The sequence below is a fragment of the Balaenoptera ricei genome, chromosome 8 (genome assembly GCF_028023285.1).
Source record: "Balaenoptera ricei isolate mBalRic1 chromosome 8, mBalRic1.hap2, whole genome shotgun sequence".
Classification (NCBI taxonomy): Eukaryota; Metazoa; Chordata; class Mammalia; order Artiodactyla; family Balaenopteridae; genus Balaenoptera; species Balaenoptera ricei.
The window spans coordinates 99206531-99229900 of record NC_082646.1 but is presented as its reverse complement, the minus strand read 5'-3'; the positions used below and the strand labels follow the sequence as shown (position 1 = coordinate 99229900).

Genomic DNA, 23370 nt, shown 5'->3' with positions numbered 1-23370 from the left:
TCTACAACAAATGCTAAAGGAACTTCTCTAAGTGGGAAACACAAGAGAAGAAAAGGACCTACAAAAACAAACCCAAAACAATTAAGAAAATGGTCATAGGAACATATATATCGATAATTACCTTAAACGTGAATGGATTAAATGCCCCAACCAAAAGACGTAGACTGGCTGAATGGATACAAAAACAAGACCCATCTATATGCTGTCTACAAGAGACCCACTTCAGACCTAGGGACACATACAGACTGAGAGTGAGGGGATGGAAAAAGATATTCCATGCAAATGGAAATCAAAAGAAAGCTGGAGTAGCTATACTCATATCAGATAAAATAGACTTTAAAATAAAGAATGTTACAAGAGATAAGGAAGGACACTACATAATGATCAAGGGATCAATCCAAGAAGAAGATATAACAATTATAAATATATATGCACCCAACGTAGGAGCACCTCAATAAATAAGGCAACTGCTAACAGCTATAAAAGAGGAAATCGACAATAACACAATAATAGTGGGGGACTTTAACACCTCACTTACACCAATGGACAGATCATCCAAAATGAAAATAAATAAGGAAACAGAAGCTTTAAATGACACAATAGACCAGATAGATTTAATTGATATTTATAGGACATTCCATCCAAAAACAGCAGATTACACTTTCTCCTCAAGTGCACACGGAACATTCTCCAGGATAGATCATATCTTGGGTCACAAATCAAGCCTCAGTAAATTTAAGAAAATTGAAATCATATCAAGCATCTTTTCTGACCACAACGCTATGAGATTAGAAATGAATTACAGGGAAAAAAACGTGAAAGGCACAAACACATGGAGGCTAAACAATACGTTACTAAATAACCAAGAGATCACTGAAGAAATCAAAGAGGAAATCAAAAAATACCTAGAGACAAATGACAATGAAAACACAACGACCCAAAACCTATGGGATGCAGCAAAAGCAGTTCTAAGAGGGAAGTTTATAGCTATACAAGCCTACCTCAAGAAACAAGAAAAATCTCAAGTAAACAATCTAACCTTACACCTAAAGGAGCTAGAGAAAGAAGAACAAACAAAACCCAAAGTTAGCAGAAGGAAAGAAATCATAAAGGTCAGAGTGGAAATAAATGAAATAGAAACAAAGAAAACAATAGCAAAGATCAATAAAAGTAAAAACTGGTTCTTCGAGAAGATAAACAAAATTGATAAGCCATTAGCCAGACTCATCAAGAAAAAGAGGGAGAGGACTCAAATCAAAATTAGAAATGAAAAAGGAGAAGTTACAACAGACACTGCAGAAATACAAAGTATCCTAAGAGACTACTACAAGCAACTCTATGCCAATAAAATGGACAACCTGGAAGAAATGGACAAATTGTTAGAAAGGTATAACCTTCCAAGACTGAACCAGGAAGAAACAGAAAATATGAACAGACCAATCACAAGCACTGAAATTGAAAATGTGATTAAAAATCTTCCAACAAACAAAAGTCCAGGACCAGATGGCTTCACAGGTGAATTCTATCAAACATTTAGAGAAGAGCTAACACCCATCCTTCTCAAACTCTTCCAAAAAATTACAGAGGAAGGAACACTCCCAAACTCATTCTATGAGGCCACCATCACCCTGATACCAAAACCAGACAAAAATACTACAAAAAAAGAAAATTACAGACCAATATCACTGATGAATATAGATGCAAAAATCCTCAACAAAATACTAGCAAACAGAATCCAACAACAGATTAAAAGGATCATACACCACGATCAAGTGGGATTTATCCCAGGGATGCAAGGATTCTTCAATATACGCAAATCAATCAATGTGATACACCATATTAACAAATTGAAGAATAAAAACCACATGATCATCTCAATAGATGCAGAAAAAGCTTTTGACAAAATTCAACACCCATAAAAAAAAAAAAGGCATTTACTGAGGTAATGATTATAGGAAGAAGAAAAGATTGGAAGAAGTTGATGAGTTTTGGACATGCTGATTTTGAACTTCTTGTGAAATTTCCAAGTAGAGATGTATAACAGGGAGTTGAATAAATGACTCTGAAGTTAAGGAACTGTCTGGTCCTGAGATACAAGTGTGGAAGTCTTTAGTATATAGATAGTAATTGAAGCTGTAGGATGCAGTGAGAGTTCCCAGGAGGAGTGAGGACATTGGGAAGAAAAGGGGTACCAGGACAAAACCCTGAGAAATATTTATATTTTGGATTGGGCAGAGGTAGAGGAAGCCACAAAGGAGACTTAGAGAGGGAGCAGCCAAGAACAGGGAGTTAGAGGGCCAGAGATGGGAGTGAACTGAACTGTGGATATGAAGAAATTTGGAACGTGAATTAAGGGCATTGGCAGCATTATTACCATACTGGGCACAAGTTCTGGGTGGGACCAGTCTCTGGATTAGGCATTTGACCTCAGCCTGAAGAGGCGGCATGGTATAGGAGAGGGAGCTACAGTTTGGAATCAGAAAAACTACATTCTAGGATAACATTTGGATCCTCTTAAGAGCTGATGCATCTTTGTAATATTATATATGCTGAGATTTATAGAATTGATAATACTAAAATGGATATTAATATTTGTACTGAATACCATTTCACTCACATATATAGTGTAGAGGATCTGGCAATGTCTAAGATTTATAGGACTTGAGAAGTTTAAGTAATATATTAATTGTTCTTTCTTTCTCCATAGGTTCGACCCAAGCCTGTGGCCCAGAATAACATTCCTATTGCCCCAGCACCTCCTCCCATGCTTGCAGCTCCTCAACTTATCCAGAGGCCTGTCATGCTGACCAAGTTCACTCCCACGACCCTCCCTACCTCCCAGAATTCCATCCACCCCGTCCGTGTCGTCAATGGGCAGACTGCAACCATAGCCAAAACGTTCCCCATGGCCCAGCTCACCAGCATTGTGATAGCTACTCCAGGCACCAGACTCGCTGGACCTCAAACTGTACAGCTTAGCAAGCCAAGCCTTGAAAAACAGGTACAGGCAGAGTATGCACCTGCTTTGGGCAGTAGCTTTGCCATTGAGGCTGGTCAGTCTGTAAGGGGTCTTTATCTTCTCAGCGGCTCTTTATGTTAGCACCATTGTCTGTTACTTATCATGTGATAATTTATCCACAATGCAAAAGGGCTGTTCTTACTGAAGAAAGTTGGGTTGCTTTACCCACCATCCCCTTATAGATGAATTTTGATTCCTGTGTGAATGAGCTCCCCCTGCTGGTTCTGAAGCAGAAATTCACAGATGGGTTCTGCTGCCCTCAGTCAGGAAGCACAGATAAGATAGTAAACAGAAAATGCTATATTCATTTCGGCCCAGTAAGAATCCAGATGAGGATATCACTATGAACGTTAGGAAGAATAAACAAAACAAGGAAAAGGATTTCATTTCAAAGATTTTCCTTGGTTATTACAGACAATGAGGAGCCAATGAAAAAATTAAGATTTCTAAAATTCATTCTTTTAACTCTAGAGGACACAGACATTTTAGCTCAAATATTGAAGCCTTTCATTTATATTTCTAAAATCAGATTTTCTCCTAAAAACACAAGTCTATAGAAATACAGGTAACCTCCAAAAATACTTAAAGGTTCTATGACAGAAAGATTTCTAAAACCAAGAAAAAGGATTTATAGGCAGTCACCATATTCTATTTAAAGAAAGACCAGTGACAAGAAAGAAGAATTTTGGAAAGAAAGGCTCTTTCAAGAAAGTTGATTTAAAAAGTCATTGCCCTATTTCTTATTGCTCAGGCTTGAGTTCTCATTCATCTGAAAATAGTCTCTGGTGATCCTGAATCTTCTGCTTCTGGATGGCTGACCATGATTCAGAGAGGCTGGCCAGATGGTGGGGAATGAGAAGGCTTCCTGCTGCCTTGGCCGCCTTGAAGAGAGGAGCCTTATGCATGGAATACCAGCTTTCTGCCCAGGCAGCTCATAAATGCAGCCGATCTGGCACTAAGAACCTGGGTACCAAAATCTTGTATCAAGAAATACCAGCAAGAACACATCTCTATTCCTGGGGAGGCTACTCAAACCCCCAAAAATGCTTTGAGGAACATTTAGAGATAAATTACTTACATGTATTTTAGATCAGGAGTTTTCAAATTTATTATCAGCAGAACTTCAATATTAAAATAATGAAAGTAAGATGCCCAAGCTTAGGAGTTTGGGTGGGGGCATGTTCGTAGACCAGCTGCCATCATGTCCCATGCTGGCTCTCAGAGGACCTCTGAGGAGCATTAGAGTTGTAAAGAATGTGGTTTCGAAACATCATTTTATTTATTTATTTATTTATTTATTTATTTATATTTATTTATTTATTTAGTTTTGGCTGCGTTGGGTCTTCGTTGCAGCTCGTGGGCTTTCTCTAGTTGTGGCGAGCAGAAGCTACTCTTCGCTGTGGTGTGCAGGCTTCTCATTGTGGTGGCTTCTCTTGTTGTGGAGCACGGGCTCTAGGTGCGCAAGCTTCAGTAGTTGTGGCTCGCGGGCTCAGTAGCTGTGGCTTGCGGGCTCTAGAGCGCAGGCTCAGTAGTTGTGGTGCACGGGCTTAGTTGCTCCGCGGCATGTGGGATCTTCGTGGACCAGAGCTCGAACCCGTGTCCCATGCATTGGCAGGCAGATTCTTAACCACTGCGCCACCAGGGAAGTCCCTCGAAACATTATTTTAAATTATTAAATATTATTTCTCTTTGACCTCTTTTTTGATACAGATATTTTTAGGAGACAAGAATCTTCAGTTTCATTTCATTTTTACATTTCTTATTTTTTCTGATTACAAGGATGATACCTATTCACTGTAAAGGAAAGCTCAGACGTTACAGAAATATATATTGTAGAAATGTATCCCCTCATAATCATTGAAGGGAGTAAATTTCTCCCATAACTTTACCCTCCAAAGTTGCTATTAGCAGTTTAGATTATATTCCTGCACATATTTTCTTTTTAAAGAAAAAGCACAAAATCAAACTATATATTACTTTGTAACTTGCTTTTTTTTCTTATTAGATCTTGAATATCTTTTCCTATCCCAGCCTTACATATTGATAGAGCTTTTCATTTTAATTATAATATCATAAAAAGGTACCCATGAATTCTTAAAAATTAAAAAGAAATTATTTTCTAGCAGTGAATTCCATGGTCTTTCTTCTTGTTGATCTAATAGAGGAATGTAGTCATTGCTGTTTTAGTTTAGCAGGCCACCTGGCACAGCAGTCTTACAGGTTATCAAGCTCAGTCAGCAAGGATTCTCTTTAGACTCCATTCTCAGAATTCTCTTACTTCAGATCTTTCTACTATCCTTCTTTTTTTTTTCCATGTTTCATTTCCAGTATCTCATTTATAACTGTTAAGAGATCCCATAGATGAGCATTCTGTAGCCATGGAAGTACCACTTACAGCCTACTCATAGAGTTATCAGAACCTGTGTCCAACATTCTCTCTGTGGCCAGGCTAGATGGGTTCCTTTCTGCTTTCTACTCTTTTGTTTAGGGTGATAACAGTCACTTAATAAAAATATGTTGATTCTGTGCCAGCTGCCATGTGGCGTGTGCTAACCCCAGGGTTGGGAGGTCAAAGCCTGTACCCTCACAGAGCTTGGTCTGGGGCAGGCACTGTGGCTCTGCCTCCAGGGGAGGAAGCATGGCAGGTCGTGTAGTTTCACATAGGCACAGGAAAGGGAGAGGCAGCGTCAGCTGTAACAACAGTGGTCTCACTTCTCCTTCCCCCCATCAGGCATCCCCAGCTTCCTTATCTACCCTAGATAAGAGAACCTGTCTTATCCCTTATCAGAAGCCACATTACACTGTGGCTGTGAGAAACTGAGTGGTAGAGTTTAAAGAGCTTTGAGGCTAGAAACATACTTAGGCAGAAAGGCAGATAAAGCCAGACAGACTTATATCATGGCCCCCACACTGCCTCCTGTTATGTCTTTGTCCTCTCCAGCACTCTGTGAAATGGGGCTAAACCCCTGTGGATGGCGGAATGACGTAAAGCGCTTAAAGTCCGTTAGACTGTCTGACACATTTAGTTCTCAGGGATTATGTTCATTTCTTATCCACGTCGCCCCACCCCATTCCCTGCAACAAAGACATCTATGTATGTCCCTAAGGCTAGGCTACTGAAAAAAATCCTAAGTTCTATGGGAAAATTTGTCAGATTGCCACCCATTCCCCTACTTCCATCTATATTTTGTATAGGAACCTACACAGTGTCCTTTAAAAAAAAAGAGTACTTCCAGGTTGAGAGTATTATCCAATGTATTAGCCTCAAATCCCGGTCTTCCCTTTAAGGAAACTTGAGGTGGTAACTCTTTGCCCTCAATCCAAATTTTTTTAACCTTGATTGATGAAACTATTTGTACATTTGAAAAATTTTCAAGCACCTAACTTTCATTATTCATGCAGCCCAGCCTTAAAAGATGAATTTGTAATTCAGGGATATAAATGGCTAATTTAGTTCTACCCAGAGTTTTTGGGTTTTATCTTTGTAAAACCAAAAAAGAACAGGATTTGCAAATTCGTATAGGTGCAAAGTAGGAAATATATCAATAAACGAGTAAAACAGACTGGGAGTAAACAAGTAGATTTTTTTTCACTTTCAGTGGGAACATGAGTACAAGAGATATCCCACTCTTAATTTCTTTGAAATAGTAAGACAAGTATGACAAAATCGACAATTTGGCCTTGGTGTCAAGAAGATAATAGAAAGTAGAAGAGACTGTGGTAAAGTGCAAAGTAATATACTCCATCTCAAGGAGGCAGCAACTTTTTGACAATAGCCAGTTTTTATCATATGAAAACTTTTTCAAGAAAAGCCAGACATCCAGATATTTTGAGAGATTTCAAGATATACTTTTGAGATTAAAAACAAATAAAAATAAAATAAATAAAAAAATTTTAAAAAATATATATATATCAGTAACTGTTTAAACACCATGTAGGCAAAAAATAACACCTGCCGGACAGCTTCCCCTCCGGATAGTGGTTTATAATCTCTGATAGAGACCATACTTTTAGCTTAATCTTTTTTGTTTGTTTGTTTCCCAACCTAATTGTTTTTTAAATTGAGGTGAAATTCTCATCACATCAAATTAACCATGTTAAAGTGAACAACTCAGTGGCATTTAGTTCTTTCACAGTGTTGTGCAACTACCACCTCTGTCTAGTTCCAAAACATTTTTATTACCCCAAAATGAAACTCAGTACTCATTAAGTAGTTACTCCTCATTTGCTCCTCCCCTGCCTCTAGCAATCACCAATCTGCTTTCTGTCTCTATAAATTTACCTATTCTGGGTATTTCATATAGATGGACTCATACAGTATGTGACCTTTTGTATCTGGTTTCTTTACTTAGCATAATGTTTTAAGATTTATCCATATTGTAACATGTATTAGTACTTCATTCCTTTTTAATAGTCAAATAGTATTCCATTTGTATGTATATACCACAATTTGTTTTTCCATTCATCCATTGACAGATTTGGATTATTTTCACCTTTTGGCTATTGGGAATAGTGTTGCTGTGAATAATAATGCACTAGTATTTGTTTGAGCACTTATTTCCCATTCTTTGGGGTATATACCTACAAGTGGAATTGCTGGATCATATGGTAATTCTATGTTTAACTTTTTGAGGAACTGCCAAACTGTTTTCCACAGCAACTGAATCAGTTTACATTCCCACCAGCAAGGTATGAGTGTTCCATTTTCTCCACCTCCTTACCAACACTTATTATTTTCCTTTTTTAAAAAATTATAGCCATCCTAGTGGGTGTGAAATGATATCACATTGTGATTTTGATTTGCATTTCCCTAATAATTAATGTTGTTGAGCATCTTTTCACGTGCTTGTTGGCCATATGTAAATTTTCTTTGGAGAAATCTCTGAATTCTTTGCCAGTTTTTTTTTTTTTTTTAAGATTTTTTTTTTTTTAATAAATATATTTATTTATTTATTTATGGCTGTGTTGGGTCTTCGTTGCTGCGTGCGGGCTTTCTCTAGTTGCAGCGAGCGGGGGCTACTCTTCATTGAGGTGTGTGGGCTTCTCATTGCGGTGGCTTCTCTGTTGAGGAGCACGGGCTCTAGATGCGCAGGCTTCAGTAGCTGTGGCACGTGGGCTCAGTAGCTGTGGCTTGCAGGCTCTAGAGCGCAGGCTTAGTAGTTGTGGCACACGGGCTTAGTTGCTCCACGGCATGTGGGATCTTCCCGGACCAGGGCTTGAACCCGTGTCCCCTGCATTGGCAGGCGGATTCTTACCCACTGCGCCACCAGGGAAGCCCATCTTTGCCAGTTTTTAAACTGGGTTGTTCATGTTTTTGTTGTTGAGTTGTAAGAGTTCTTTATATAATCTGGATACTGGATCCTTATCAGATATGTAACTTGAAAACATTTTCTCTCAATATATAGGTTGTCTTTTCACTTTCTAATGTCCTTTCATGCACAAAAGTTATTAAATTTTTTCTTTTGTTGCTTGTGCTTTTGGTGTCATAGCTAAGAATCCATTGTCACATCTAAGGTCATGAAGATTTATCCCTAATTTTTCTTCTAAGAGTTGTGTGGTTTTAGCTCTTATATTTAGGTCAGTAATCCATTTTGACTTAATTTCTGTATATAGGGTGAAACAAGGGTCCAACTTTATTCTTTTGCAGGTGGATATCCAGTTCTCCCAGCACTATTTGTTGAAGAAACTGTTCTGTCCCCATTTGAATGATCATTGCATCATTATTGAAAATAATTGGCCGTGGACGTATGGGTTTATTTCTGGACTCTCAATCCTATTCTGTTGGTCTATATGTCTGTCCTTATGCCAGTACCAACCACACTGTCTTAATTGCTGTAGTTTCATAGTAAGTTTTGACATTGGGAAGTATGAATCCTCCAACTTTTTTCTTTTTCAACATTGTTTTGGCTATTCAGGGACCCTTGCAGCTCTACATGAACTTGAGAATTGGCTTTTCCAGTCTTTCTGCAAAAAAAGGGTGGGTAAGGGGCTGTTGGAATTTTGATAGAAATTGTATTGAATCTGTAGATTGCTTTGCATAGTATTGCCATCTGAACAATATTCTGTCTTCCAGTCCTTGAACATGATGTCTTTCCATTTACTTAGGCTTTCTTTATTTCTTCAGCAGTGTTTTATACTTTTCCGTGTACAAGTCTTTCACCTCCTTGGTTAAATTTACTCCTAGGTTTTCTTTTTGTTTTTGTTTTTTTAAATAAATTTATTTATTTTTTATATGTTTATTTTTGGCTGCGTTGAGTCTTCGTTGCCGCGTGCAGGCTTTCTCTAGTTGCGGCTAGTGGGGGCTACTCTTCGTTGCTGTGCACGGGCTTCTCATTGCAGTGGCTTCTCTCATTGCGGAGCACGGGCTCTAGGCATGCGGGCTTCAGTAGTTGTGGCACACGGGCTCTGTAGTTGTGGCTCACAGGCTCTAGATCACAGGCTCAGTAGTTGTGGCGCACGGGCTTAGTTGCTCCGTGGCATGTGGGATCTTCCTGGACCAGGGCTCGAACCCGTGTCTCCTGCATTGGCAGGTGGATTCTTAACCACTGCACCACCAGGGAAGTCCCTATTCCTAGGTATTTTATTCTTTTGGATGATATTGTAAATTGAGTTGTTTTCTTAACTTCCTATTAGGATTGTTCATTGCTATTATGAATTACCATGTATTAGAAATACAGCTGGTTTTTGTGTTGATCTTGTACCTTACAATTTTTCTGAATTCATTTATTAGCTATAGTAGTTGTTTTGTGGATTCTTTAGGATTTTATGTAGATATAAGATCATGTCCTCTGCAAAAAGAGATAGTTTTATGTATTCCTTTTCAATTTGGATGCCTTATATTTCTTTTTCTTGCCTAATTGCTCTGGCTAGAATTTCCACTACAATGTTGAATAGCAGTGATGAAAGTGGGCATACGTCTCTTGTTCCTGATCTCAGAGGGAAAGCTTTCACTATTTCACCATTGACTATGATGCTAGCTGTAGTTTCACATAAATGCCCTTTATAAAGTTGAGGAAGTTCCCTTCTGTTCCTAGTTTTCTGAGTGTTCGTATCATGAATGGGTGTTGGATTTTCACAAATGCTTTTTCTGCATTAACTGAGATGATCATATCGTTTTTCTTTGCCTTCATTTATTAACATGGTGTATTACATTGATTTTTTAAAAAATATCTTCCATTCCTAGGATAAGTTCCACATTGTCATTGTGTATCATCCTTTTAATATGCTGTTGGATTCGGTTTGCTAGTATTTTATTGAGGATTTTTGCATCTGTATTCATGACAGATATTGGTCTTTAATTTTCTATTATTGTGGTGTCTTTGTCTGGCTTTGGTATCAGGATAATGCTGGCCTCATAGAATGAGTTAGAAAGTGTTTTCTGCTCTTCTATTTTTTGGAAAAGTTTGAGAAGGATTGGTGTTAATTCTTTAACTGTTTGGTAGAATTCACCAGAGAAGCTGTCTGGTCCTGGACTTTTCTTTTCTGAGAGGATTTTGATTACTGTTTCAGTCTCTTTAGTTGTTATAGGTCTGTTGACATTTTCTATTTCTTCTTGAGTCAGTTTGGTAATTTGTATGTTTATAAGAATTTATCCATTTCATCTATGTTATCTGATTTTTTGGTGTACAATTTTTTAAATCTTTTTAATTGAAGTATAGTTGATTTACAGTATTTAATTACTGCTGTACAGCATAGTGCTTCAGTTATACATATATATACATTCCTTTTTATATTCTTTTCCATTATGGTTTATCATAGGATATTGAATATAGTTCTCTGTGCTATACAGTAGGACCTTTTTGTTTATCCATTCTATATATAAAAGCTTACATCTACTAACCCCAGCCTCTCACTCCATCCCTTCCCCAATCCCGTCCCCCTTGGCAACCTGTTGGTGTACAGTTGTTCAGTGTATTCTCTTATAATCCTTTTTATTTCTATAAGATTGGTAGTAATGTCCCCACTTTTATTTCTGATTTTCGTTATTTGTGTCTTCTCGCTCTTTTCCTTACTCTGTCTAATTAAAGGTTTGTCAATTTTGTTGATCTTTTCAAAGAATCAACTTTTGGTTTCATTAATTCTGTTGTTTTTCTATTCTCCAATTCATTTATCTCCACTCTAATTTTTATTATTTCCTGCCTTCTGCTAGCTCTGTGTTTAGTTCTTCTTTTCTAGTTCCTTAAGCTATAAATTTAGGTTATTGATTTGAATGCTTTCTTATTTTTTATGTACAGATTATTACAGCTTTAAATTTCCCTCTGACCAGTGCTTTCACTGCATCTCATCAGTTTTGGTATGTGTATTTTCATTTTCATTCTTCAGGGAGATAGAAAATTTCCCTAGTGATTTCTTCTTTGTTCCACTGGTTGTTTAAAAGTATGTTTTTTAGGGACTTCCCTGGTGGTCCAGTGGCTAAGACTCCATGCTCCCAGTGCAGGGGGCCTGGGTTCGATCCTTGGCCGGGGAACTAGATCCCACATGCTGCAACTAAAGGTTCACATGCTGCAGCTAAAGGTCCCGAATGCTGCAACTAAAGAAAAAAGGATCCCGCATGCCACAACAAAGATCCTGCATGCCACAACTAAGACCCGGCGCAGCCAAATAAAAGTATGTTGTGTAATTTCTACATACTTAAAATTTTTCTGGTATTCCTTTATATTGACTTCTAGCTTCTTTCTGCTGTCATCAGAAAAAATACTTCATATGACTTCAGTCTTTTAAAATTTATTAGGATTTGTTTTGTGGCCTAAAATATGGTCTATCCTGAAGAATGCTTCATGTGTACTTGAGAAGAATGTGTATTCTCTTGTTGTTGAGTAGGCTGTTCTTTATGTCTCTTAGGTCTAGTTGGTTTATAGTGTTGTTTAAGTCCTCTGTTTCCTTATTGATCTTCTTTCTACGTGTCCTTTCCATTATTTTTTTTTTTTTAAAGGAATTCCTTTATTTTTATTTTTTATTTATTTATTTATTTATTTTTGGCTGTGTTGGGTCTTCGTTTCTGTGCGAGGGCTTTCTCTAGTTGCGGCATGCGGGGGCCACTCTTCATCGCGGTGCGCGGGCCTCTCATTATCACGGCCTCTCTTGTTGCGGAGCACAGGCTCCAGATGCGCAAGCTCAGTAGTTGTGGCTCACGGGCCTAGTTACTCCGCAGCATGTGGGATCTTCCCAGACCAGGGCTCGAACCCGTGTCCCCTGCATTGGCAGGCAGACTCTCAACCGCTGCGCCACCAGGGAAGCCCTCCTTTCCATTATTTAAAGTGAGGTATTAAAGTCTTTAATTATTATTATAGAACTGTTTATTTCTCCCCTCAATTCTGTCAGTATATGCATCATATATTTTGAGACTCTGTTGTTTGGTGCATATATATTTGAAATTGTCATATCTTTTTGATAAATTGACTCTTTTATCAGTATATAATGACCTTTTTTGTCTCCTGTAACAGTTTTTGACTTACAGTGAATTTTGTCTGATATTAGCATAGCCATCTCTATACTCTTTTGGTTACTATTTGTGTGCAGTATCTTTTTCCATCCTTTGATGGATACCTTTTTGTGTCTTTGGCTCTAAAATGTACCTCTTGTAGATAGCATATTATTGGATCTTGTGTTTTTGTTTTTGTTTTTTTAAAAACATTTATTTATTTATTTTTCGCTGTGTTGGATCTTCGTTGCTGTGTGTGGGCTTTTCTCTTGTTGTGGCTGGGGGAGCTCCTCTTCATTGCGGTGCACAGGCTTCTCATTGCGGTGGCTTCTCTTGTTGCAGAGCATGGGCTCTAGGTGCACAGGCTTCAGTAGTTGTGGCTCGTAGGCTCTAGAGCGCAGGCTCAGTAGTTGTGGCGCACAGGCTTAGTTGCTCTGCGGCATGTGGGATCTTCCCGGGCCAAGGCTCAAACCTGTGTCCCGTGCATTGGCAGGCAGATTCTTAACCAATTCGCCACCAGGGAAGTACCGGATCTTGTTTCCTTAATCCATTCTGCCACTCTCTGTTGTTTAATTGGTGAGTTTAATCCAGTTACATTTAAAGTGATTTCTGATAGGCAAGGATTTATGCCATTTTGCTCTTTGTTTTCTACATGTCTTATGTCTTTTTTGGACCCCAGTTCCTCCAATACTGCCATCTTTTGTGTGTGTGTGTTTTTTTTTTTTACACTAGTGTATGTACTTTTTTGATGCTCTCCTCATTTCCTTTTCTGTATATTTTAGTTATTTTCTTAATGGTTACCATGGGGACTATAGGTAACATTCATAAATTTTTAACAATGTAATTTGATTTGATCCCAGCTTAGCTTCAGTAGTATACAAAATCTCTGCTCCTATACAGCTCTGGCCTGCCCCCCCTTTTTGTTGTTACGGTCTCACATTACATCTTTATATATTGTGTGGCCACTAATACATATTTATAATTTTTTCATGCATTTCTCTTTTAAATCATATAGGAAGCAAAAAGAAAAGTTACAAATCAAAGATACAGTAATACTGGATTTTATATTAACCTATGTAGTTACCTTTATTGGAGGTTTTTTTTTCTTGTTTGGCTTCAAGTTACTGTCTAGGGTCTTTTTATTTTATCCTGAAGAACTCTAAAGGGAGTTCTTTTAGGACAGGTCTACTTGCAGTGAACTCCCTTTACTTTTTGCAGGAAATGGAGTTCTTGGTTAATAGTCTTTTTTCTGTCAGAACTTTAATTGTGTATTTATTTATTTTGGCTGTGCCGCACGGCATGCAGGATCTTAGTTCCCTGACCAGGGATGGAACCTGTGCCCCCTGCAGTGGAAGTGTGGAGTCTTAACCACTGGACCAGCAGGGAAGCCCCCTCAGCACTTTAAATGTATCATCCCACTGCCTTCTGGTCTCTGGTTCTGATGAGAAATTGACTGTTAATCTTATTGAGGACCCTTACGTGTGATGCATCATTTTGCTTTTGCTGCTTTCAAGATTCTCTCTTTGGCTTTTGACAGTGTGATTATAATGTGTTTCAGTATGAGTCTCTTTGAGTTTATCCTACTTGGAGGTCACTGAGCTTCTTGGATGTATACAGGCATACCTTGGAGATATTGTGGATTCAGTTCCACACCACCACAATAAAGCAGATAAAGGTAGTCACATGAATTTTCTGGTTTCTCAGTGCATATCAAAGTTATGTTTACACTATACTGTAGTCTACTGAGTGTGCAATAGCATTATGTCAAAAAAACAATGTATATACCTTAATTTAAAAATACTTTATTGCTAAAAAATGCTGACCATCATCTGAGCCTTTATCACATTATAATCTTTTTGCAGTGAGATCACTGATCACAGATCACCATAACAAGTATGATGATAATGAAAACGTTTGAAATATTGTGAGAATTACCAAAACTTGACACAGAGACAGGGTTGCCGCATACCTTCAATTTGTAAAAAATGCAGTATCTGCAAAGTGCAGTAAAGTGAAGTGTGATAAATAAAATGAGGTATGCCTGTAGATTCCTGTATTTCATCAAATTTGGGAAGTTTACAGCTGTTATTTCTTCAAATATTATTTCTGCTTCTTTCTGTCTCTCCTTTCCCCCTGGAAGTCTATAATGCATATGTTGGTATGCTTGACAATGTCTCACAGGTTTCTTAGGCTCTGTACTTTTTCTACATTCTTTTTTCTGTTTGCTCCTTAGACTGGAAATTTCAGTTATCCTTTCTTCAGGTTCACTGATTCTTTCTTTTGCCTGAACCCCTTTAGTGAATTTATCATTTCAGCTATTATATTTTTCAGCTCCAGATTTCTATTTGGTTCTTTTAAATAATTTCTATCTCTTTATTAACATTTTCTTTTTGGTGAGACATTGTTCTTCTGGATTTTTTTTAGTTCTTTGTCCCTGGTTTCCTTTAGCTCTTTGAGCATATTTAAGGCAGTTGACTGCTACCCCAGTTCTCCTCCTACCCCAGGGTTTACTGCTGTTGATTGTTGAGAGCTGCAGTTGTTTGTTTAGTGCCTTTTCCAAACTATTTTTGCAAATACTATTTCTTGTCATGTGTGGTTATTGAAATTTCTGTTCTATTAGATTTACTTAAACAACTGGAGCCAAAAAGAAGAAAAAGGTAATAATAAGTAAATTAAAACAAAAACAGAAAACCCTTTCTTGGTCTTTGCAGATTGGCTTTGAGCAGGGGGCATTCCTTCAGTGCTAATAAGCCAGGCCACCTGTAACTGTGTCTTAGACTTAACCTCTTTCTTGGACGGAGCTCAAAGATCAGCCAGAGGTACAAGCTTAGGGTTCTCTCAGTTCTTTTCCGAGTATGCATCTAGCCCTGGGAATGCTCAGTGCACTTGGCATTCCCCAGTACACGTGATAGCCCTTTAAAGCCCTTACTCCTCCAAGGATCTTCCTCCTCAGCCTCCTTCTTCCTAGACCTTTGGGTCTGTCTGCTGCATACTCCACCTACCATCCTTTGCACCAGGTAACTACAGGTAACATATGTCTTTAGATGTTTTCATCAGATGGCACCTGGAAAGCCACTCCAGCCTTAGGTGGGCAAACAAGGGTCAGCCTGCACCAGTCCTTAGGGGATTACCGGACAGGTCAGAATACACAGCCACAAGTTGAAAACAAGGTTCAGCAAACCACAGCAGGAACACAGATTACCATCTCTACAGCCTCTGTTGAACTAAGGGATGGATTTGTTGGTAGGTAAGGAAAAATGCTTTCTTAATAAAATTTAGCAGCCTCTTTCTTCACTAAGTGCCCCCCCTGGTTATTCTTAGTTTTTTATTAGATTCCAGAGTTTTAAAAAGTTGATTCTGTCAGTTTCTGCCAGTTTAATGTTTGCTTTAGTGAAAGGACTGATTCTAAAACTCCCTGTCCTGCCATTTCTGTGATGTCAAACCCTAATGTTTTTTGTTTTAAGCAGCTTAAAACAACAAAAATTTATTATCCCACACAGTTTTTGAGGTCAGGAATCAGGTTGCATCTTAGCTCAGTGGTCCTGGCTCAAGGTCCCTCACAAATTTGCATTCAAACTAGTTGGTCAGGACTGCAGTCATCTCAAGGCTCAACTGGGGCTGGATAATTCACTTCCAAACTCAGTCACATGGTTGTCAGCAGTCCTCACTTCTCCCTGGCTGTTGGCAGGAGGTTCAGTTACTCACCTCGTGGGCCCCTCCATAGTGCTGTTCACAGCACGGCAGCTGGCTTCCCCTGGAGCCAAAGGTCCATGAGAGAAAGACACCTCCCCATTGTTTCGATTGCTTTATCTTTTTTTTTTTTTTAAGGAGTTCTGCTTTATTTTTAATACATTTTTGGTTTTTTTGGTTTTTTTAAATTTATTTTATTTTTGGCTGTGTTGGGTCTTCGTTGCTGCTTGCAGGCTTTCTCTAGTTGCGGCGAGCGGGCGCTACTCTTCGTTGCGGTGCACGGGCTTCTCATTGCGGTGGCTTCTCTTGTTGTGGAGCACGGGCTCTAGGAATGCGGGCTTCAGAAGTTGTGGCATGCGGACTCCGTAGTTGTGGCTCGCGGGCTCTAGAGCACAGGTTCAGTAGTTGTGGTGCACAGGCTTAGTTGCTCCGCGGCATGTGGGATCTTCCTGGACCAGGGCTCGAACCTGTGTCCCCTGCATTGGCAGGCGGATTCTTAACCAATGCGCCACCAACGATTGCTTTATCTTTATTTTCTTGGATGCTTTTGGTATTCTTTATCCAACCTTGAGATAACTGTACTCTTCTTGCGAGAGAGAAAATTTGAACCCTGGATAATTCCTTAGTGAAGAGGAATTGGTTTGATCTTCCCTGGAGGCATTACCACTACCTGCTTATTCATCCCTAGAGATGGAAGTAAGAGACCCCCAGGGACATCACACAGCCTTGGAATGGAGCAGCAAACCCTTATAGTTGACCTTCTCTTCTCCCTCCCCCGTCAGACTCCTGTTCTTCCAATTCACGGAGCTATGAAATAAGCTTCCTGGATACCCATGACCTTAAAAATGTCACTATAAACTACTTTCCCATTGTGTTCCTTTGTAGGTGTGTTTGGTGGTTTGTTTTATGGGGGAAATGTGTCCTTTTTGGTTAATAAAAACGTGTGTGACAGAGAGAGGAACGCAAGTTATTCTTCTGGTAGGTCATACTCCCCACTCAGAAGATCAACGTCTCTTTACAGCATACCTGCTCTACGGTGAGGCCCTGTGCTGGGCACAAAGGGGTGCAAAAGTGTGTAGAACAATCCTGCTCTCAAGTAGCTTATATAGTCTAGAGGTGGAAATATGATAGGACCCTGATGAGAAAAAAAAATACAAGGTAGCATTTATGCCCCAGAACAGTGGTTGCCACAGTATTGATAAGACAGATACTTAACACTTTCCTAAAGTAATAATATGAGAAGCAGAAGAAAAATATGGACATGGCCAAGAAATAAAGTGAAAAATCTTTGTGATTATGTTAGTTTTTCAGATCTAGTAAAATATTTCACAACATAATGATTTCTGAGAACTTTTGATATCCTGTTTGTAGAACCAGTCTTTCATTTGGCTCCTACTCATCAATAATGAGACAGTTTCACTCTCATTTATTTAATTACTTGTTGCCATACAAAAAGACCATTTGCATCTGCATTGTGGTTTTTTTTTAATAGATCTTTATTGGAGTATAATTGCTTCACAATACTGTGTTAGTTTCTGTTGTACAACAAAGTGAGTCAGCCATATGCATACACATGTCCCCATATCCCCTCCCTCTTGAGCCTCCCTCCCATCCTCCCTATCCCACCCCTCTAGGTCATCACAAAGCACCGAGCTGATCTCCCTGTGCTATGCTGCTGCTTCCCACCAGCCAACTATTTTACATTCGGTAGTGTATATATGTCAATGCTACTCTCACTTCGCCCCAGCTTCGCCCTCCCACCCCGTGTCATCAAGTTCATTCTCTATGTCTTCCTTTTTATTTCTGCCTTGCAACTAGGTTCATCAGTACCTTTTTTTTTTTTTTTAGATTCCATATATATGTGTTAAATACGGTATTTGTTTTTCTCTTTCTGACTTACTTCACTCTGTATGACAGACTCTAGGTCCATCCACCTCACTACAGATAACTCAATTTCTCATTTCTTTTTATGGCTGAGTAATATTCCATTGTATATATGTGCCACATCTTCTTTATCTGTTCATCTGTCGATGGACATTTAGGTTGCTTCCATGTCCTGGCTATTGTAAATAGTGCTGCAGTGAACATTGTGGTGCATGTTTCTTTTTGAATTACGGTTTTCTCAGGGTATATGCCCAGTAGTGGGATTGCTGGGTCATATGGTAGTTCTATTTTTAGTTTTTTAAGGAACCTCCATACTGTTTTCTATAGTGGTTGTATCAATTTACATTCCCACCAACAGTGTAGGAGCGTTCCCTTTTCACCACACCCTTTCCAGCATTTATTGTTTCTAGCTTTTTTGATAATGGCCATTCTGACAGCATGAGGTGATACCTCATTGTAGTTTTGATGTGCATTTCTCTAATAATTAGTGACGTTGAGCATCTTTTCATGTGCCTCTTCGCCATCTGTATGTCGTCCTTGGTGAAATGTCTGTTTAGGTCTTCTGCCTGTTTTTTAACTGGGCTGTTTGTTTTTTTGATATTGAGCTCCATGAGCTGTTTGTATATTTTGGAGATTAATCCTTTGTCTGTTGTTCCATTTGGAAATATTTTCTCCCATTTTGAGGGTTGTCTTTTTGTCTTGTTTATGGTTTCCTTTGCTGTGCAAAAGCTTTTAAGTCCCATTTGTTTATTTTTGTTTTTATTTCTGTTACTCTAGGAGGTGGGTCAAAAAAGATCTTGCTGTGGTTTATGTCAAGGAGTGTTCTTCCTATGTTTTCCTCTAAAAGTTTTATAGTGTCTGGTCTTACATTTAAGTCTTTAATCCATTTTGAGTTTATTTTTGTGTATGGTGTTAGGGAGTGTTCTAATTTCATTCTTTTATATGTAGCTGTCCAGTATTCCCAGCACCACTTATTGAAGAGTCTGTCTTTTCTCCATTGTATGTTCTTGCCTCCTTTGTCATAAATTAGATGCCCATATGTGCATGGGTTTATCTCTGGGCATTCTGTCCTGTACCATTGATCTCTATTTCTGTTTTTGTGCCAGTACCATACTGTCTTGACTACTGTAGCTTTGTGGTATAGTTTGAAGTCGGGGCGCCTGATTCCTCCAACTCCGTTTTTCTTTCTCAAGATTGCTTTGGCTATTCGGGGTCTTTTGTGTTTCCATATGAATTGTAAGATTTTTTGTTTTAATTCTGTGAAGAATGCCTTTGGTAGTTTGATAGGGATTGCATTGAATCTGTAGATTGCTTTGGGTAGTATAGTCATTTTCACAATATTGATTCTTCCAATCCAAGAACATGGTATATTTCTCCACCTGTTTATGTCATCTTTGATTTCTTTCATCAGTGTTTTATAGTTTTGTGAATACAAGTCTTTTGCCTCCTTAGGCAGGTTTATTCCTAGGTATTTTATTCTTTTTGTTGCAGTGGTAAATGGGAGTGTTTCCTTAATTTCTCTTACAGATTTTTCATTGTTGGTGTATAGGAATGCCAGAGATTTCTGTGCATTAATTTTGTATCCTGCAACCTTACCAAATTCATTGATTAGTTCTAGTAGTTTTCTGGTGGCATCTTTAGGATTCTCTATGTGTAGTATCATGTCATCTGCAAACAGTGACAGTTTTACTTCTTCTTTTCCAATTTGTATTTCTTTTATTTCTTTTTCTTCTCTGATTGCTGTGGCTAAAACTTCCAAAACTATGTTGAATAAGAGTGATGAGAGTGATCAGACATCCTTGTCTTGTTCCTGATCTTAGTGGAAATGCTTTCACTTTTTCACCATTGAGTATGATGCTTACTATGGGTTTGTCATATATGGCCTTTATTATGTTGAGGTAGCTTCCCTCTATGCCCATTTTCTGGAGAGTTTTTATCATAAATGGGTGTTGAATTTTGTCAAAAGCTTTTTCTGCATCTGTTGAGATGATCATATGGTTTTTATTCCTAATTTGTTAATGTGGTGTATCACATTGATTGATTTGCATATATTGAAGAATCCTTGCATCCCTGGGATAAATCCCACTTGATCATGGTGTATGATCCTTCTAATGTGCTGTTGGATTCTGTTTGCTAATATTGTGTTCAGGATTTTTGCATCTATGTTCATCAGTGATATTGGTCTGTAATTTTCTTTTTTTGTGATATCTTTTTCTGGTTTTGGTATCAGGGTGATGGTGGCTTCGTAGAATGAATTTGGGAGTGTTTCTCCCTCTGCAGTTTTTTGGAAGAGTTTGAGAAGGATCAGTGTTAGCTCTTCTCTTAATGTTTCATAGAATTCACCTGTGAAGCCATCTGGGCCTGGATTTTGTTTGTTGGAAGGTTTTTAATTATGGTTTCAATTTCATTACTTGTGATTGATTTGTTTATATTTTCTAATTCTTCCTGGTTCAGTCTTGGAAAATTGTACCTTTCCAAGAATTTGTCCATTTCTTCATGGTTGTCCATTTTATTGGCATATAGTTGTTTGTAGTAGTCTCTTATAATCCTTTTCTGCATGGTTTTTAATTTTGAAAATGTAAATTAGGTATATGTTTATAGTTTTATATCCACTGTTCTAATATCATTTCAGTATTTACAGAGGGTTTCATAAAATGAATTAGCCATTGGGTCAAGATAAGAATAGTAATGCAAACCAAGTCTACTAGTTTGCTAGCTGCCATTTGTGTCTGAAGATGGTAATGCTACTGGTGTTTCTTTTGTTTGAACGGATGCATCTGGAAGATGAGGTTGGCCGTAATCAGGATGGCAGCCTTTTACAAGATGGCCTTTCCTTGGCAACTGCATCTCTCCTCTAATGGATGATATAGGCAGGTTTTAAATATCCCAAGTAAGGATAGTTCTGCAGCCTCTCTTAGATTGTGATTGGAATTGTTCTGAAATAGAAAAGTGTGTATGTAAGATTTTTTTGGACATCATTCAGATCCTAAGCATGCTATGAACTAGAGCTTGACCCATATGTAACAAGAATGGTCTTACTTCTGGGAAACTACCCCTGCATCCTAAAGTACATTGAAATAGACTATTGTATTTATAGATTCATAGCTATTCTAGTTATGCAATTTAATCATTTCAACCGGGGCCTTCCATTTTACTTTTTCCTCCTTCTAAAATGAAGTCCATATTATCTCCTTTATTAATATGTTTCCAATTTGAGTATGTTCTTTTCTTTCTTGTTGGCAACAAACTATGTTTGCTTTTATTCTTTTAATAAAAGAGTGAATTCTGAAGTTTCATTTAATTTTCTTCTTCTAGACAATTAAATCCCACACAGAAACAGATGAGAAACAAACGGAGAGCCGCACTGTCACTCCACCTACTGCACCCAAACCAAAACGGGAGGAGAACCCTCAGGTAGGCCCAGCCCTCCAAGGCATGCATGGCTCAGTCTATGTGATGTGACTTATTCACATGCATCATGAGGGACACTTGCTCTCTGAATCACTTGATATCCTTGTCTTGTGCTTTCTCACTATTCAGTAATGTTATTGCCAAATCAGGTTGGCCTGGGACAGATTAAGAGTGTGGTCTTGAGTGTTCATGAGCTGGCAAACAGGCCTTTCATACATATATCACACATTTGAATTGTATGATTCATGACCATTTCCCCAGGTATCCCACTGCATTCCTAATGATCATTATGTTTTGTTTGTCTCAGCCAACATTTATAAGATGTCCAGTTCACTCAGTTAAGGTCTATCTATGTTATCGATTACAGTTGTTACACGTGCATTTTTGTTATTACTATTGTATTGCATTAGATCCCAAAATCCCAGATGAATCAGTAGCTCAAAAGTAGTTCATTGAAGCATAAAAGTAGGGATGAAAATACTAGCATCTGTACTACAACTTAGGATAGAATTATAAACTTAAATAGCAAACAAAACTGTGGCACAAATATAGAATGTGAATTTGTATGTCCTTAGGCAAGAGATTTTTTAGTTTGATACTTTTGTACAAGCAGCTATAAAAGAAAAATGTGGACAGGTAATATGATGATGAATATATGATAGTTGGATTTTATTAGACCAGCAATCCATTTCCTTCTGTCCTCAGTGCATTCTTTGTAATGAAACCATGTCAAATAGTGGCATAAAGCCATCAAAGCTTCATGTCATATTTTTGAAGCAGTGATTTATTAAGCCAGTTCATGTTTTTCTAAAGCAAGTACAAATTATAATACTTTCTGATATGAAATGAATTAATTTTTAATTTGTCTTTAAAGAAGAGACCAAAACTTGAACCTAAAAGAAGTACTAGTCATGCATATTGCTCAGAAACTTATAAAATAATCTGCAAAATTAATGACAAGTATTAGGCTTGGAGAGGGAAAAACAGAACAGGCTATTAGCAAAATTTCCTTATCAAAAGACAGTAAAAGAGGACTTCCCTGGTGGTGTAATGGTTAAGAATCCACCTGCCAATGCAGGGGACACGGGTTCGAGCCCTGGTCTGGGAAGATCCCACATGCCGTGGAGCAACTAAGCCTGTGTGCCACAGCTACTGAGGCTGTGCTCTAGAGCCCATGAGCCACAACTGCTGAGCCCACGTGCCACAACTACTGAAGCCCATGCACCTAGAGCCCGTGCTCCTCAACAAGAGAAGCCACTGCAATGAGAAGCCCGTGCACCGCAGTGAAGAGTAGCCCCCGCTCGCCGCAACTAGAGAAAGCCCGCGCGCAGCAACAAAGACCCAATGCAGCCAAAAATAAATAAATAAATAAATAAATTTATTTTTAAAAACCAAGAAACTAAAGGATATCTTATGTCAGTGGCACAGTGTGGGCAAGCAAGTAGCATCATGTGGAATAACACATATTTCTAATTGGACAGAATCACTGCCATAAAGGGAATAAATTAGTTATTGGCATATGTGTGATACATAGATAAGGTAAAAGTTCTTGACGGCTTTTTATTCTATTTATCACTGAAAATCTGTTCTACAGAAGAGATTTTTTTCCATTTAATAATTCTTTTATGAGCTTGATCTAGACTGGCAAAGATGAGTTGGGTGTGAGTGGCCAAGAAGGACGCTGTTACTTGATTAAAAGAAGGTGCATCTGAATGTCAGTTCACACACTGCTTTATTAACAGAGAACAGTTGGTAGACAGCCTTCCAATCTTAAGTTTTGAAGGAATAGTGAAAATTAGGAATGTAGTTAATTGGCAACCACAAAATGTATGCAATGTAGAAAATGGGCAGCACGTCCAAGATTGCTTTTCGTTACTGAAGTACTCTGGCTGTTGGGAGGATAGGTGCCCACCCTAGATTCTGAAATAAGAAATAAAATTAAAAC

The 23370-nt window shown here is 38.3% G+C and overlaps 1 protein-coding gene across 11 annotated transcripts in view; it reads left to right on the top strand.

Annotated features, from left to right (window-relative positions):
• Nucleotides 1–23370, top strand: part of PHF21A (PHD finger protein 21A) — a 198404-nt gene that overhangs the window by 150000 nt on the left and 25034 nt on the right. For all 11 annotated transcript variants that reach the window (XM_059931473.1, XM_059931470.1, XM_059931469.1 and 8 more), the window contains 2 exons: nt 2708–3001; nt 21330–21428. In XM_059931473.1, coding sequence (XP_059787456.1) covers nt 2708–3001; nt 21330–21428 — 393 coding nt within the window. The remainder of the gene's footprint in view (nt 1–2707; nt 3002–21329; nt 21429–23370) is intronic.